The 19,035-nt window shown below is 42.0% G+C and overlaps 1 protein-coding gene across 1 annotated transcript; it reads left to right on the top strand.

Annotated features, from left to right (window-relative positions):
• Window positions 1-208: 208 nt before the first annotated feature.
• On the top strand, window positions 209-15,305 carry prss59 (serine protease 59, putative). Its single transcript, XM_069148371.1, has 9 exons — window positions 209-427; window positions 606-787; window positions 1,483-1,715; window positions 3,058-3,193; window positions 7,689-7,803; window positions 11,785-11,986; window positions 12,877-12,967; window positions 13,123-13,325; window positions 14,409-15,305. The coding sequence occupies exons 1-9, from the start codon at window positions 209-211 to the stop codon at window positions 14,516-14,518; spliced, it is 1,491 nt and encodes a 496-aa protein (XP_069004472.1). The 3' UTR covers window positions 14,519-15,305.
• Window positions 15,306-19,035: the final 3,730 nt, after the last annotated feature.

Below are 19,035 nucleotides of genomic sequence, written 5' to 3'. Positions count from 1 at the left end.
TTTTACAATAAACAATATTAAGTATTTGTGTTTTGTTTAATCTTTGTGTGTGAGATTTGGAAATACGAGTGAACTGTCTTTTAAGTCGTAGATTCATTTTCTGGTTGTTGGTTTTTTTTGCTAGTCATTGAAAGTAGCATAAGAACTTGTCACATGACCACGTTGAACTAAATCACATGCTCTTCACTGTTTCCTTGTTTATACCACCATGGCTTCTCTAACGTGTGGGTTCCCTTTTGGCTCCCCTAAAGCAGCCTTCTTTTTCCTGCTCTGTGTCTGTGCTGTTGCAGAGGGACAGTATCAGTATAAAGGCATCAGGAAGTTTGATCAGGTGCAGGGCAGCAGGCAAGGAGCTGTGTTTGAGGAGCAGTGGTTCACACAGGAACTGGATCACTTCAGTGGCCAAGACAGCAGAGTGTGGAAGCAAGTAAGTATACGTGTTGGAGTGGATCCTTACAAGTCTGGGCATTTGTTTCTAAAAAAAAAAAAAAGGATCGCACAGATAATCAACATTTAATTAGTGTGTGATCCCATCAAGCTGTATGTATGAAGTTCACTGATTTTACAGACTGCAAACCTGACCCTGATCTCCCCCTGTCTGTCAGAGATACTTTGTAAATGAAGCCTTCTACAAGCCTGGAGGTCCAGTGTTCCTGATGATAGGTGGAGAGGGCCCAGCAAACCCAGCATGGATGCAGCACGGCACCTGGCTTACCTACGCCCAGAAACTGGGAGCACTTTGCTTGATGCTGGAGCATCGTTTCTATGGGAAGAGTCACCCGACAGCGTATGTTTGTCTCTGCCGAATCACGTCTTTAATGTCTTTAATTGTTAGGTGATGGGGACACCTTTAGTTGTGGTTCGTGTGGGGTCAGTGTGGCCGTAAAAAAAGCCGAATGCAGAAGTGCAACTTGGCCACATATGTCTGTTCCAAATACATCAAGCTGTGGGTGCAAGCAGTGACAATGACATTAAAAATAGTATGTTTCCTGTTTAGTGTTCCAGTGTACCAAGATAGCAGCCATCTACCATAACATGTGCAAAACACTTTGCCGAGATGCAAACAGAGCCTTCTGACTCATTTAAAGCAGATCAGTTGAGTTTTTTCCAAAGAAAGTGCATATCAATGAATTCTGTTCATCCAAGTTGCTTCTCAGACAGCAGATTGGTGCAGGTTTCTTCCCCCTTGCTTGATTTGATTGCTTTAACTGGGGTTTTATCACATAAGAAAAAGAACAGCACGTCAAAGGGCAGTCCTCATCATGTGTTCACAGCTGTGTGAACTCTGGTTGTGCAATACTGTGGGATCAAACAGAGGACAATTAAACATCCAGCCTTCATTTTCATGACATATCCAGCAGTGTGGCAGCTGTACCACTAGATGGCAGCCCTGCATTCAGATCAGGACAACTGTGCCCACGGTTAATGAAGTAATTTGCAGGGACAGAGGTTGTACACTTAAATCTCTTCTTCTCCCTTCAGGGATCTCAGCACAGACAACCTGCGCTTCCTCAGCAGTCGCCAGGCGTTGGCTGACCTGGCACACTTCCGCACGGTGATGGGCGAGGACCGTGGGCTGAGCAACAGGAGGTGGTTGGCGTTTGGTGGCTCGTACCCGGGCTCTCTGGCTGCTTGGTTCAGGCTGAAGTACCCACACCTGGTCTATGCCTCCGTGGCCACTAGTGCCCCTGTTTATGCTACAGTCAACTTCCCAGGTATGAAGAGGCATTGCACAACCACACACTAGGCCCAATAATATGAAGTAAAAAGAAAAAAATTGATATTAATATATTTGCTGATATTCTTTTTATACATAAACAGACATTTGTTACAATGATCCCTGAAACTTGATTGTCAAACACTTTTGACACAGCAAACATCACTGGGAATTATAAATAACTGTTAAACACACAGACATTTTTTTTAATTTACCCCAGGAATCTTTTTCTGCATTATGTTCGATTTAAAAAAAAAAAAAACTGTTTTCCTTTTGGCCAACATATACGCAGATACTGATGTACTGTATCTGTGATGGTCCAAAATTGGCGGTCTGATATATCAGTTGGGGCTCGCCTACATACACACAACCAGTTTACAATTGCCCTAATTTATGTGATTTCTTTTGGATAATCAGATTTTGATTTTGTGCCAAAAGTCCATTTAAAAAAACGGGGAATTTCAGTTAGATTTGCTGTTGGGAAACAAACCATTAATACCACATAAAAGGTGACTTGAAATGGTTAAATAGTGTGTTTCAGTATTAAATCCAGCATTACATAATACATCAAGTAGCACTTCTTCTTCAAAAAAAAAACAACATCCTCTGTGGGATTTATGTCAACTGGAGACTGTCCTCCAGTATCAACATCCTCGTCGAACACATCAAGCGTCAAATTGAACGACACAACAATATCAGAGTTTTGCTCAGAGCACCAGACAGATCAAAGATGAGGGTTCATTGGTGACCTGTATCTGTGTTGTGTTGTGTTGTGTTTGGCCGAGTGCATTGTTTTTCCTCCGGAAGGCTGCAGGGCTCGATGTAAGGTCAGAGCGGCTTTGAACGTGGAGATGCGCTGTTCCACCCACACACACTCCTGCTATCTCGGAGACTCTATTACGCACACTCGGGCTACTTTCGCTTTTATTTTTGGAAAAACATGAGAGAAACAACACAGAGAATAGTGCACATGGTGGAATGACGTCAGGCCTCTCCCCAGTTATTATTTCCCAATCCAACACAGCGGTTAGTCAGCATTATTACTGACTTTAACTTGAGGGGAAAAATTCCAAGATTTTGTAAAGTGTAGTTTCTCCTTTTAGAGTTTCATAAACTGCAAAATTCACCCATCATTAAACTTTCAACCTCACTGCAAGTGTCTAAAATAAACACTCCCTCAGGCCTTTAAGTAGAACTTGATCCACATGCTGTTTTGAACATGGATTGGTGCTTGTGCAGGTCCTCCAAAATAGTCCTGTGTGTTTAACCATTGTGTATTATTGTGGTCTTTTTATAGCAGCCCAGGTTTAAGTGTCCACCCTGTCTCTGTGTTTTGCCAGAGTACTTGGAGGTTGTGTGGCGTTCGCTGGCCTCCGAGAACGCAGAGTGCCCCGTGTTGGTGAAAAAGGCCTCAGATACCCTCGTGGAACGCCTGAAAGACCCCAAAACCTACGACAACATCACCAAAGACTTCAAGTACAGTACATTTGCTCTCTGGAGCCATTCCTTCTTTTTCATGTTATTAACTGTGAAATTTGACCAGACCAAGGTTCAGGAGGATGCACATTATACGAAAAGGTCTGGAAGTAGGATTGGAAGTATAAAAACTGTAAGAACTATTAGGCTGCATTGAAATCCAAAGATATGATCTCAAAAAGATAAAAAATCAGTCATACTATTTATATTCACAGCAATAGGAAGAATTCCTAATCCCATTATTCATTTTTTATTTGATCTAGGCCCTTTCTTTGATCAGTTTTCTGTCACATTTTTTTAGCCTCATTGTTTGCTTCATTTAACATTCGATCAAACTTGTTGTTCTTGTAATTGTTCAGGTGTTAGTTCACAATTAGCACTTTGATCAGAGTTCCTCTCAGGACTGTATTGACATGGACGTGTACGGACTCAGATGGTTTGGCATTTCCACCACTTTCCTGTTAGATTTGTTGTTTTAAGGGCAGGACACATCAGACCTCTGTTAATTCCATTACTTAAATGAAATTTGGGAACTTCAATAAACTCCCAGCATGGCTCGATTCACCTTCAGACAGAGCTGTGTGAGTGTGTAGGGTCTTCAATCTTTTACTTAGTAGATCTTTTTATTTTTCAGAGCAAAAAGCTGAGATATTCTAAGTTATATTAATAATAGCTGTATTTACAGCAAGTCAAGTAATGCATGATACTAATGTCCTGGGACTGGGTAATTTAAATGGAGTAAAGCCGTATGTTTTCCTGCTGTTACATGTCTAAACACACTTCCACAAAGGACCTAAGAGTGTTCCACAGGTTCACTTTGCAGGGTGAATACAAGTTGTCACTCTTAAGATGCCAAATGAATTCACCCACGAAGGGTTGTCATGAGATTATTCAACCTTTATTTAGTGAGGATTTACAGTCTGAAAGCTGTAGCGTGTGACTTTTACATATAAATGAACGTCCATAACCTGTTTTTGTAAAATGAGTCTATAAAGTCTACCGCCGCCAGGGGAATCTCTCCATTTCTCAGTATAGAGAGCTTAAAAATTTGGTGTCTGGTGAGAGTTACGCAGGATAAATGCACACTGGGCACGTGCCATGGGCAGAGCATGTGCACCAGAGACCTCCACAAGTCTAAACCAGAGACATATATATGTGTGTGTGTATATATGCGTGTGTATATATATATGTGTGTGTGTATATATGTTTGTATATATATGTGTATATATATATATATATGCGTGTGTATATATGTGTGTATATATATATGTGTATACACAGCCAACTCCCAGTTTAGCCCAGTTCTAACTTGAATGGGGATAAAATCATTCATCCATGCAGCTCCTCTAGATGTTGTTGGAGGTGATGAATTAAATTCTCAAAGTGAAACAAATTTTTCCGTTTTCAAGCTACAATGGTTGTAACTGATGTAACTGAGTAGGGTACGATGGCCGGGAGCCGGTTAGCTTAGCACAAAGACTGGAAACAGATGGAAACAGCTAGCGTGCCACTGGCCAAGTGAAAGAAATTCCACCTGCCATCATTTGTTGAATCCATACAATAATGACGGCGTAAACATGACAGGTTGCGGCTCTGCAGGGATTTATATGCTGGACTGTTTCCTGGTCAAGTGTAGTGACTTCCTGGAGTTTTTGCCGGTTGCCTGGTAACCTGACATACACCACAAGATATAAAACCACAAATTGTCTTCAAAACATACAAAAGTCCAATTAAATCTTTTTGGGTTTTGATCAGAGCTCCCAATGTTCTGCTCACTCACCCCTGGCTGTTGCTTCACATTTCCAGAGAAGCTGTTTCAATCTTCTGAGCTTTACAGCCAGTCAGCATATTTCCAAACAGCGTCTTTCTCTAAATCTGCTCCTCTTCAGACCGTGAGCAGTGCTGCATGCGATGCGCCACAGTTACATGCGAGCAGGTAGTATATACCACAGCGATGTCTGGGGCTACGTAAAGGGTTTGTCGTGGGTCCTGGTTTCAGTCAGGTCCTGTTACAGCTTTGTGAGCGTCGCCTCGAGTGTCTCTGGACCGGGTCTGGGCCTCTTTTCTGTCGGTCCTGCTCCTGAGAAGGTCCACTGTAGTCTCAGATCTCTGTAATGCAATCAGTGAAGGGAAAGTACTAATACAGCAATGAAGAAATTCTCCGTTACAAGTGAATGTTATTTTACTGAAGTAAAAACATCAGCAGTAAAATGTAGTTCAAGTAAAAGTCCTGGTTTGGTCCCTCTGACTGATATATTATTATATATGTCAGTGAGTAAGCAGCGTGTTACTGTTGGAGCTGCTGCAGGCGGCCCTAGTTTGAACTATTTTATATCCAGTTTTATGTCCAGGGACAGCAGAGTCGTCAGGTGATTACTGGGAGACGAAAGAAGAACAAACTAAGTTCTAAACCACAAATCTGTTTGCTGTTTTTGGACTTTTTCCTATAATCTTTGATTTTTTTGCTGAGATTTTGGATCATTTGAATATTTATTGAGGTATGTGAGGCATTCAGAGGAGGAAAAAAAAAAAAAAATCACTATTTGGTGGAGCTGTTAAGGCACTCTGAAATGTGACTCTGGATAAACACTGCTTTTTATTAGATGTCAGAAGACAAACAAGTTGGAAATCTTCATCTTTAATGTTATTACTGCAAAAGATTTCCAAGGATGGCTTTAATGTGGTGTAATCTAAATGTGGCTTCAAAGACTGAATATTGCTTTACTCAAACAAACAATGACACTTTTGTTTGCATAAACAAAAGTTTTTACTTTAATGTTTTTTTCCCTCAGCAACCTTGTACATCAGGGCTATTGAAACTCACCGGCAAGAAGGCCGGATATAAGATCACTGAGGGCTCGAGGGCCACACAGTTAACAACATTTAGTTAATTTATAGCTGCAAAAAAATCTTAGTGAATATATTGGGAAATGGAATAAACAAATCCCTATAATGACATCAAGGTCTGACAGCAAAATACAAAATGTACAAATTAAAACGGATTGGGCCTGTTTATGATGCAATCAATTCCAAACGGACATAAGGTGCTTACAGCAGCTCCATATGCATATTTGTCGAAGGTGAAAACACTGAAACAGCTGTCAGACAGGCATCTTCATGTGGACCGTAGAAAATTTCAAAGGGGCCGTATCCAGGCCGCTGGCCGCAGTTTGAACAGCCCTGCTAAACATTATCTTCTTTTCATTTTCCTCCGTTGTTTGCCGTCCCGAGCTGCTACGGTCTCCAGCCGTCTGTTATTTTAGAACTGCTTTGGGTTGCCATAGTAACTGTAAGGTCAGCCGACACGATGACTACGCAGACTTAACTGGCTTCTGTAATACTGTGGTTCGTTTCACAGAACTAATAGAGTCACGGAGACGCATGAAAACAGCCCTGACCACACTGGACGTCTTTTATTTCAGCTGCTTGCAGACAGCAGATGCAGACATGTCCTCATGCAGGCACAAATACACAAAGGTCACAAAGGTGGTTTGTCCAGCGCCCAAAACCACAAGACTCAGAGAGCACAGCACGCGTGTCACCATTTCATCATGAAGGAAGCGTCGGTTCGCTGCACACGAACCCACACACACACACACACACACACACACACACACACACACACACACTCACACTCACACACAGACAAAAGAGTTGTTTTTAAATAAAACGTCATCAGCATGGTACCTAACTTTACCAGAATAAAAGTCTGACGAGAGACTTGAGGAAGCTGTAATGTTACCACCTCAAATGCTTGAACATACTGTATAACTATACAGACACACACACTGAATGTGGGGCAAAGAGTATTTTTGTGTGGGACACATTACCAATGCTGAGAGGTTGTCTGGAGTTCTGACATGTCGATTCAACTTAGAAATGAAATGCACACAGTAGACTAATAGTAGCAGGTTCCAGGCTGAGTCTTTAGCATGTGAAGGACTAAGTTTCCCAAGTCTCTTGCTTTGTAAATCCTCGTACAGTGAGCGTAAAAGGAAGCGAGTTTTGGCAGCAAAGACGGAGACAGACTAACCTGCACATGACCCACATGTGTGCAGGTTGATTGACATCAAACGGCCTTCAATGAGACCGCAGAGAAAAGACCGATTTTAGAAAAAAAAACGTCTATCCTGCAGTGCTGACTTTTGAAAATTAGAGTCAATCAAAATGTGGGAGAAGGGCTAAAAATGCTGTGCAGTCCCACATAAAGTAGGAAACCTAGTCACCCTTACTGCGCCTCATTATTGTCAACTCGACAGACGATCCTAAAAAGTGAAATTCAGGCCTCATGCTTTCTGTTTATCACAGAGCAAAGGAAAAGAGAAATGTGGCACGATGCTCTCTACAGCTGCTAAATCTCCTCTGTTTCTCCTCCATTTTCTCTTCCTTCCTCTCCTTCTATCCCCCAACGTTCCCTCTATTTTCTTCTCCTTCTCCTTCTTTTTCTTCTCCTCCTCCACCTTCCTGTCCTTCCTCTTTGGTTGTCTTCCTCCAGTTTGTGTTCCAAACTGCAGATCCAGACAGAGATGGACTCTGCCTATTTCCTGGAAACTCTGGCTGGCAGCTTCATGGATGTGGTGCAGTACAATGAAGACAACAGAGGGTTTGAGGTGAGCGCGAGTGCAAACAACAGTAAAAAAAAAAACATGGATTTTGGAGGCTGGCGGAAGTCATTTTGGATCGGGGGAGTCGATCCTATAACTTTTGACTCCTCCACCAATCAGTCCAATTATCGTATCCCAAAATTCTGTGTTTATGAATGTGCATCTTTTTTCTTTTTCACCGTTTTTAGAAAATAATGATTTCCTAAAAAAATCTCTAAGCAACTAGTATAGTTGCCAATTTCAACTTTTTTCCGGGTGAACCTCATTTTCCCATCGTGCTCGTTGATTCTAAGCTCCACAGATTTGCTTCATTTTGGATGCTTATGTTTCTTGGGAGGAGCTGCAGCTTTTAGGACTAAAGTCAGAAGTCTCTGTGTACAATAGATTAAACTAGATAAGCATAGATACGAACATGATTGACTGCAGCCTTACTCTGCAACATGTGCACTGATGCATATATATATATACACAAATGTATATATATATAGCTGCTGTTGGGGTAGTATGGCAGGGGGGTTGCAACATCTACCTATGGACACACACCACTGCAATCCTGCTCGAACTGGCCAAGCATGTCTCGAGACGGGAAAATTCCACATGAACAAGCTCAGGTGTGAATGACATCTGATGCAGAGACAGTGTGCAAAAGGTTCAGAGCTGAACGGAGCACAGGAGCATGACGTCTGCAGAGCGGAGGGGACGGGGACGGAGGGGGGGACGGGGCTTTGTGAGTAAGTCTTTAAAGCTACTTTACTCAATCAACACAGAGTTACACGCTTTGTGCACGTTTGCAATGTCACTCTGGACCTGAAACTTGAACAGTGAGTAAAAGCTTCTCCTGCTCTGTGCACGTCATTGTGTGCAGATTATTTTTCTTAATTGCCCCTTGTGTTAAATTAGACATGATTTATGCGTGCTGACCCAAGTTAGATGAAACTGTGACTTTGTAGATCAATGGTTGACCCTCCTGTCCAGCTTGGCTGAAAGAAAGGCAGCTGTGAGGTGCAGGAGAGCTCCAGACAGCCCGAGCTGTATGTTGAAACATAATAAACCCTGCGTTATCTAACAGCAGGAGGCTGCTGAGAGATGTTGCCTTGAAGGAGGGTGTCCGGGATTGTTTCTGAGGCCGACTGATTGGTTTCTTTGTCTCTATCTCTTCTGTATACGAGAAGGTGGAGCCTATTTACACTATAGGTGACTCAGCACAGAGGGAGGCCAACCGAGTAGACTGGAAGTCTACCGGAAGCAGGGTTGAACTAGTTTTTAAAGAATGACACCAATCTAGTGTAGTTAGTGCTGCCTATATTTCATGCTGATATTTGTTCTCAAATTCTCTCAATTTTAGTGTAAAAGTTTCTGAAACACAATATAAAGTGATAAAACTTTCCAGGATGTCCATGGTTGTGACAAAAGTAATCATAATAGTTTAGTCTGAATTTGAAAATGTGGCACCATATTTGATAATTGTTTACAGAAAGCCATAGTATACATAATTATTTCTGCAATGCGTCAGTCTGAATTACAGCTAACAATACTGAGTGTGGGCGCTGAGCGGCTGATACGTTTTGACAGAATTCTGGTGTTATGGACCATCATATATATCTGTTGGAGCAGTTGGAAGAAGATTAAAACTGGGCGATAAAAATAAAACTACATAACTGTGAGAATATTTATATTTACCAACAAGTTGCCTTGCTGACTTGACCTGCTAGCCTCGAGCACAAATGAGGAGCAGACTGCAGAGGTCTAGTAAGGTCACCTCTTACATCCCCAGATTTTTGTTGTTGTTGTTCATTTTCAAAGATGTAGTCTTCAGCCTCAACTAATACCAACCCAAGTGACATCGCATTTTCCTCAGTTTGTTCTGGAGTCACAACAGACTTGATGCAACTTCTTATTCTTGTCTTCAGTACTCTCCAACACCTGTAAACACACTGTGATGTGTGAGATCGGTGGAGTTTTCCTTTAAAACAAAAAGGGGAACAAAAACTGTATGTATTGCTATGTATTTTCTGACAATTTCCTTTTTCTTGTAACCAAAACAGCTTCTTCCTTTCCTGTAATGCAATAATTTAGGTAAACAATAACTTGTAAATATTAGAATACAGTTTTGCCAAAGCTGTCTTCCAATAAGTCCACATTGTGGTGAGATGTAGTACACACTACATTTCTCTCCATTATTATCTGTTACTGTACATCTGTCTCCTTTTCTTCCCCTCTTGGTGCTCTTTTTTTATTTAATTTTACCAGTTACCCCTCTTTTCCCCTCCTCTGTTTTTTCATCCCATCCCCTCTCTGTCCCCCTGGTGCCTTGAGGAGACGTGAGTCCGGTTACCAATAAGCTGATGTGAAAAAGTAACAAAAGCCCCTTTGGTCTCTCTGGTTTCCTGTCGCCCCAAGCTAAAGAGACGCTTATAAAAGAACTGAGAGGAGCGGTGGGCCACGGAGTCCACAGCGTTAGCGGACGAGCGCAGCCAGCAGCTGCCTCTCTGACACAAAGGGCCGGGTACAGAGCAAACGGGCAGGTTTTAGGTACCACTGAGGAATCTGGGTAAGAACGAGGAGTGAGGTGTAACTCAATCAGAAGAGTCAGAGCGGTGGCTTCACAGTTGAGGGGTTATCAATGGGGTGCTTTATAAAATACGGAAGGACGTTATGTAACGCTACAGCTTGTAGAACAAGTACAAAACAGTTCCTCTTTTTACACGGAGGTGCAGAGGGGATGGTAGTCGTGGGTCATTTATACTTAACAAGGCTTTCGTTTTGCACGTAAGCACCACTGTAATCACTTCCAACTGTTTACCCCTCCAACCTTCATCCCAGTAAATAACATATTTTGTTTCACTTTATTACTGGAGGGGAACAATCACAGTGTTGGACAGGAACCACTGAGAGGTCGAACTGAGGACCATTGTGGGCACACAGGGAGCAGATCACCAAAATTATCCAGAAGTTTGAGTGACATGAGGTCATTTTGATCTGTAACAGTTGGACACCAAGGTTATAAAGTACTGCAAGCCACCCGTGATGCTCAGACTGCATAAATGTTGCCCAATTATGACACGATTGAGTCATCCCCAACAAATTTTCCAGTGTCAGGTCGAATCTGAAAATCGGGAACAACAAACCGGCCTTGAAGTGTGACATAACTGAAGAGCAGCGATGCTGTTCTTCAGCAGTGTCCCACTGGACAAAACCCACAAGAAAATGTCAGAACTGTTTTGTTTTTAACGTGCCTAGTTTGACATATCCTACGATGTCTTCCTTTACGTCGACCGATAGGATGACGGAGTGCTCTCGTGCATTTGTAAACAAGGCGAAGAGAAAGCGGGATGCTGCAGGTGTTGCTGTCAGGGTGGAACAATGTGTCAATGTGACGTTTTTGCCTCGACTGTGCGTGAAAAGTACGCACATGTATGACCAAAGTCGAAGAAGGAGGTCATGTGACAAAGTAAAAAAGTAATAACATTCTGAATAGGTCAGTGGTAGTCTGGGGTGGTGGGATGGATCACATTTAGGACTATATCCTGGTCACAGGAGACCAGTTTTTGAGTCAATCAGAAGGTGACATTTCTTTTAAAGAAATCTTTACCTAAATCAAACAGTTTTTTCCAAAACCTATCCACGTGGCTTTTGGTGGGAAAACCTAAGGCACCTCAGTTTTCATGCCCAGTCGAGGCAAAATGTGACACTGACACGGTATCAATAGTGGACCGAGGGTGTATTACGCATTTTGGCATGCAACATTGTACACTTGGAACAACATAGTGCCTTTTGTGCAATTATATTTAGAGCAAATGATTGTCTTCTTCTACATATCAGTTAATCTTGCAAGTAATAAACTGCCTCACATATTTATTCTATGTTTTTTATCAACTAACACAATACAGAATAAGTTGTGGGAATATTTTGTTTCATAAGTAGATGAAGTTATCTTAACTAATTTGCTGTTTCCCCTGTGCTTTTTGCGATGCTGTGTCTACATAGGGTGTTGTGGGCACCAACATCACCATCAAGGTGCTATGTGGTGTGATGGCTGACGCCTCACTGGGGGATGCATACGCCCGATACGCTGCTGTGGCCCGCCTCATGATCGACACCTTCTCCGTCAAATGCCTGGACACCAGCTTCAGTAACTATGTCAAAGACATGACTAACGCATCCTGGGATGGGCCCGCTGCAGGGGGAGGTGGGTGTGGACATGTGCTGGGAAGTGGTGTTTTGTTGTGCAAACAAGGTTATTTTAGTTGGTTTTATTTAAAAATGCCACCATTGTAACTTCATGACTTGCAAAAACAGCTTTTTTTACAGACCTTATATTTTCCGGTCCCTTTTTCTCATCCGGTTGTCAGATAGTGTGTTTGTGTTGTTTTGGCAGAGAAAAACTGTAATGTCACATTGAAAGTTTCCACACAGGACCAACTTAGGTGCGGTCGCTTCGGGAGACAGAGTGTAACTAAACCACAGGACAGGTTGTGTGTTGGGATGAGGTTACAATCATAACCTAACAAACCAACCTTTGGGTGTTGGTGAAAGGCTCATTAAGGAAAAGTAGATCATCACTCACAAAAATAAAAGATGAATAAGCAGGTTTTGGTAAGGTAGAAACAAAATTCAGATAGAGAGGGGTGGGGAGGCGGTACATGGAAATATAGTTGGATAGATAGAGAGATAACAAGATAGAGATACAGACAGGCAACAACAACTTTGCCTGTTTACCCAAAGATGGATTCTCTATATCTATCATCTGGTATCGTTGTCCCGGGTTGGTGGTTCCTTCTTCTGCTCCGTGAGTGGGAGAGCTGGAAGGCTGAAGAGGGGGATCACTGGAACAAGATGTGGTCTCTTAAAAGAGCCACTGGGATGAGCCTGCATAAACTCCACCAACCAGCACCTTGTCTTGTGGCTTCAGTTGAACTCTTCCTGTCCTTAATTAGTGCTTTATCTCTGGAAGTGAATACTTTATTGGAGGCCATTTGTAGCCAATTGTTTACATGACCTGCCCTGTGCAATTATTGCAATAATTTTCACAAACCAAATGAACATGCCGGCCGTGTGTGTGTGTGTGTGTGTTGTCAGGGAGACAGTGGGTCTACCAGACCTGCAGTGAGTTTGGATTCTACCAGAGCACTGATTCGCCCAACCAGCCATTCACTGGCTTCCCTCTTGTGTGAGTACACTGAACATTGCCTGTCTGCCTAAGAAACTCATAATTATGTTGTTGAGACCCCTGCGCCTCCTACCTTCACTAACACATCATACACTCACTGCTGTCTGTCTTTGCTTCCACTTTCACGAGACGTTGTGTTTTCTTCTTTCCTGCAGGTACCACGTGAAACAGTGCGCTGACTTCTACAACATCAGTGCTGAGCAGCTGGCAGAGGCCATCGCTCAGACCAATGAGTACTACGGCGGCTATGACATCCAATCTAGCAGAATAGTTTTCCCCAACGGCTCCATCGACCCCTGGCACGCCTTGGGGATCACACAGGACATCAGATCTGACCTGCCAGCCGTCTTCATCAAAGGTGAGGAAAAATGTGCACAGTGGATGACAGAAGCACTCTGACTCACCCACTATAGTCTCTAATATTGTCACACTGACATTTTGCTGCAATCCAACTAGTAACTACAAGCCAGCTAGGTGGATAGATGGATAGCTTTTACCGTATGTGTTGAAAGATGCTGACCTCAAATGGAACTGGTGAGTTAGTGGTTACGAAAATGGGAAATCTTTGCATGGCATGCTAGTTGTTTAAGTGGTGAAGGCCAGAGATGTATTTATTGTAAACTGCACATGATAGCTTTCTCACATATCCTGCGTCTGTTGGCTGTGCACGTCCTCAGAAAGTAGCATCCACAAGATGCAATATACACACAACCTGCAGGGGCAGTGCGGAGCTGCAACAGAGTCAGGGATCAGCAGTAACAAAAAAAAGCTACAACAATGGCAAAAAAAATTGATGATGTGTCACTGCAGCGACAAATCTTCCTGTCAGAATAGCTGCCATGATATTAGTAAAGATTTTAGAAGAAGACATGGAGACCTGCCACGCTAAATGGAAACTAGTCACTGTTACGACGGAGGGTACAACAAGTACCAATGACGTGTTTTGTATTAAATAATATTAAATTACAAAGAAAAACTCGATACATCTAAAATTACAATATATGAACTTATCATCCAATGAAAAATTAACTTCCGTGACCTCTACCATCGTGAACTCTTGAGTTTTCAGAGAATGTCTAGCTCCAAAGGGGAAGTTCACGTGGACTCTTCTCATGAACGCGGTAAAAACAACCATTTGAAGGCATCCAGAGAATCAAACTTAACATGATGAACTGAATGTTTGATGAAGATGTACTTGAAAAGAGCATTCTGTACATAGTCAAGTAAACTCCATCCAAACCATACATCTGATTACAATAAGTTTAAGAAGTTATAGCCGAATAATGAGTTGCAGAAGCCAAGCAATTGTTTCTGAGTAGAACAATGCCTCGCTTGTTTAAATCAAATTTTACGAGATGGATGATTGTTTTTGGAACTTTAAAAAAAATAAGAATTTTCATTTCTGCTGTATCTGTTATGTTTCTATTTCTCTCTGATCCAGGAACAGCTCACTGTGCCAACATGTACCCGGCCAGGAGCGAGGATCTCCCACAGCTGTCTCTGGCCCGGGACCACGTCTTCTTACTCCTCCAGCAGTGGCTGAAGCAATGATTGACAGTTAGATAGACCAATCAATGGCTTTGCAATGCAAACTCTTTCTCCACATCAGACTGGAGACGGGAGGAAAACTGCTTATTTTACTGCCAAATGCACGAGTGCTTGAAATGCCACTTTGCACATGAATCAGTCTGCACAGTGTTCTAAAGAGCAATTTGTAGGTTGAGGTTGTTTTTTTTTTTTAACAAAATTTGTACTCGGATGTTCTTGGAAATGGTCTTTTAAAAAGTTATTGCAGTTTTACATGTTTTATGTGACATAACGGCAGAAATTCAGATAAAAAAAAAAAGTAGGAATTTTTAGCAGTGCTTTTAAAAATGCCTTAATCTCCACAATGAGTCTCATTAAGGCACATCAGGAAGTCTTGTCTGCTGCAGCCACCGTGCAGTAGTAGGCGGTAGTGAGTTTGAGCAGCTGAGATTTAGTGAATTAGTTGTTTTTACGAGTTTTATCTTGGATTTTATGATTTTTGTTTTTAATCATGCCGAATTATTGTGTTTGTGCAGCATGTTCCGACACTGAGTCCACAGCTTTCCTGACTACTAAACTTGACCGAGCGTTAATTTGTGTTTTATGAGGCAGGTATAAAACTCAGTTGTAAAAACGGCTGTAAATATCACTGTCGTCCATATATATACTTTTATTTTTTAGGATTCTCATTTCTGCCTCATTTTCCTACACAGTCAATCACCTGGGGTCACCAACCTGCAAGTTGCTCTGTAAAAAAGTGAGACAATTTTAAGCTGATGAATAAAGATGATTTTTTTTTTTTTTTTTTTAATGAATCTCTGCATTTTCAGTTTTATTGAGTTCACATTGCAAAGGTGAACATCGTGCGTAAATAGAACCACCTCACTGACTGATTACTGGGACAGGGTAAACATTAAACTACAATCAGGCCTTCGTCTAGTTAATTCTGGCATTTTAAGGTACAAAAAGACATATTTGCTTTCTCAAGTTTAGTCCTTGATATGTGTCACATTGCTTACGTGGACTAATTCTTTGAAATCTACTTAATAAATCTAAGAACATTTTTCAGAGTAAAAAATGTGCAAGTATGTGAAATTGAAAATTCCTCACCATACTTCTGGACAAAGAACACAATGTCACTCTATTCTTGCACCTTGCAGGTCGATCCAACCTTTGACAAATACATTTCATATTGACAGAGTTTATCGTTCCCAGCAGACTTTCAGGGAAATTTCAGCTGCTTTCAAAATTAAATTGATCAATAAGTTCATAAAAATTGTGACTGCAAAAATCACCTTTCCATTGTAGCATTCGATGGACATACAGAATCATATTTAAACAGGAAGCAATGAAAGTTTTCATCAGAGAATTTGAACAGAAACGGTTTCACTTCATGTGTTTGCAGACGTGTTGCACGAACATGCACACATCTGGTCCTGTTCAGCACAAGTGTAGTCTTGTTCGACGATAAGCGTGTAACTAAATGTTTTTTTGGCTGCTCACCAGGAACATGATGTCTCCACCTGTAGAGATGGTGTATTGGAAAAATCAAGGTTGGATCGGATGCCATATTGCACTGTCCTCATATTTTGCCTGAAAGTAGTTTTCAAAGCAATATCTGCAGTTGAAAAATAATAGTGGCCTTGGATGGTATGATTATACTGCACAGCTGTGTGTTCACTGACTCCTGCAAACACACAAATTGACCCTGCTTAGCTGAACACTGTTTATTTTTATAACAATCCCATCTCTGCATCCCAGCTGGACATGCAAGACCCCCACTCTAAACTCTCACCCATAAAGGCTGGACACCAAAATCCTGTCCTGAAGCCTGCACTGCTTTGGGTAGTGAGAATCATTAAAGCCCCCACATCAGTCACAGGCTGTGACTGTGAAACTAATCTATTAAAGTGGACGTTCATCCCATAACATACACATGTGAAATATATATTATTATGACAGGCCACAATATAGTCTTCATTAAGGTACATATTTACAATGGTTTTAGTTGTAATTGGCCATACACTCGTACATAATCCCCTGTAATTCAAACCTGCAAGCACCTGCCCATAATTCTCTCTTTGGCAGCAGCAGCAATGTAATTGAGACTCAACCTCTTTACAGGTGTGTGTGTGTGTTTCACCACCCAACTGCATCACCTCATCAGACAGAAAAGCATCAGGTGGTAATTCAGTAGTCAGTGAGTTCTTCCAAAATTCCCCTTTGAGCTGTTTATCAGTTAAAATGTATTCAATTAAAAAAAAAACATCAAAACTGGATTAAGACCAAACAACCTTAAGATGGTATGAAAATAGGTGTTAGAAAATTATATTTAAGAAAAACAGGAGAACTGCATTCAAATTAGAACATTTAGCTGGTGTTAGTACTTTTTACATTACATTTCATTTAGCTGACGCTTTTATCCAAAGCGACTTATAATAAGTGCATTTCAACCATGAGGGTACAAAACCCAGAACAACAGGAATCAAGAAAATACAATTTCTTCAAGAAAGCCAAACCACACAGTGCTAAAAGTAAGTGTCACTAAAGTGTCACTACTAAAGTTCAACTATTCAAGGTAAAGTCTGAAGAGGTGTGTTTTTAGTTTGCAGCGGAAGATGTACAGAGTTTCTGCTGTCCTGATGTCGTTGGGGAGCTCATTCCACCATTTAGGAGCCAGGACAGCAAACAGTCTTGATTTAGTAGAGTGTTTAACTCAGTGAGGAGCAACAAGCTGATTGGTAGAAGCAGAGCGGAGGGAGCGGGCTGGGGTGTAAGGTTGGACCATGTCCTGGATGTAGACTGGACCTGATCTGTTCACAGCACGGTACACAAGTACCAATATTTTGAAACCGATGCGGGCAGCTACTGGTAACCAGTGAAGGGAGCAGAGGAGGAGGAGGAGGAGGAAGAGGAAGAGGAGGAGGAGGAAGAGGAAGAGGAGGGGAAGGAGCGGAGTAGTGGGAGTGAATTTAGGAGGTTAAAGACCAGTCGAGCTGCTGCCTTCTGGATGAGCTGCAGAGGACGAATGGCGCTAACAGGTAGACCTGCCAGGAGGGAGTTACAGTAGTCCAGACGTGAGATGACCAGAACCTGGACCAGAACCTGGACCAGAACCTGGACCAGAACCTGGACCAGAACCTGGACCAGAACCTACGCTGCCTTCTGAGTGAGAAGAGGACGTATTCTCCTGATGTTGGTCAGCATGTATCTACAGGAACGCGTCGTTGCAGTGATGTTGGCAGTAAGGGAGAGTTGACTGTCGAGTGTCTCCGAGGTTCCTAGCAGTCAGGGTCGGGGCTAACACAGAGTTGTCCAAGGTAGTAGTCAGGTCGAGGGTGGGAGAGTCTTTCCCTGGAAGGAAGAGCAGTTTGGTCTGGTCGAGGTTGATTTTCAGGTGGTGTGAGGACATCCACTGAGAGATGTCAGTCAGACAGGCAGAGATTCGTGCAGCTACCTGTGTTTCAGATCGGGGAAAAGAGAGGATCAGTTGGTTGTCATCAGCATAGCTGTGGTAGGAAAAGACATGTGAGTGAATGACAGAGCCGAGAGAGTTGGTGTACAGAGAGAAGAGGAGGGGACCCAGGACGGAGCCTTGAGGGACACCAGTAGTGAGAGGACAAGGTTCAGACACAGATCCTCTCCATGTTACCTGGTAAGTGCGGTCGTTGAGGTAAGATGAGAACAGGGAGAGAGCAGAGCCTGAAACACCTGGTCCTGAAGGGAGGAAATAAGGATCTGGTGCACCAGAGGTCTAGAAGGATAAAATGAAAATAAAAATCCAATGACATTTCTTTGGTGTAGTGAAATAAAAAAAAGACATTTACTGATGATTGAATGTCAACAAATACTTTGTTATATTATCACTTCCTATTCTGAGATATGAAACTCATGATCAATTGTAGAGAAAAAAGACAGCAACCAGCACTACACACACACACACACACACACACACACACACACACACACTCTCTCTCTCTCTCTCTCTCTCTCTCTCTAATGGAGTGGTCTAGTCTGGACTCGAGTCCCGTTTTGATGCTATGGAGGAAAATGGGAAAAAAAAAAAAAAAGAAGCAGTTAATGCTCTCAAATCCTCCAACTGCACTAAAGGAGTTGTGCAAAGAAAAGGGGCCTCCCATCAGTACAGTATGAATGGCATCTTTTGATGCGTCTGACAAAGCAATTTTTTTTTTTTTTTTTTTTTTTTTTTAAACCTACAGATTCTCTTTGAAAAACTTTCCAAATAAAAAAAATGCTAAAGTGTTTAAAAAAGTGGCCTCTTATCTGTTTTTAAGAGACTGCAGAACACATTTTTCAAAGTTTTTGTGGTGTAAGAGAATTGGAATGAACATTTTTTTTTTTCAAGGAGGTTGGAAAAGATGGAGAATAGCTTTTTGGGATTGGAAAATGAGGACTGAATTCTGGTTAGGTAGAAGGAGCTTTTGGCTGCAGAGATAGAGGCAGAGAAAGAGGAGTGGAGAGATTGATAGGCGAGCAGGTCGTTAGGGTGGTTAGATTTTCTCCATTTCCTTTCTGCTGCT

Source organism: Embiotoca jacksoni, unplaced genomic scaffold (assembly GCF_022577435.1).
Source record: "Embiotoca jacksoni isolate LCO1_2020_lvr unplaced genomic scaffold, fEmbJac1.0.p SCAF_14, whole genome shotgun sequence".
Taxonomy (NCBI): domain Eukaryota; kingdom Metazoa; phylum Chordata; class Actinopteri; family Embiotocidae; genus Embiotoca; species Embiotoca jacksoni.
Note: the sequence above shows the minus strand (reverse complement) of the source record. Positions and strands in the feature narration are given on the sequence as shown.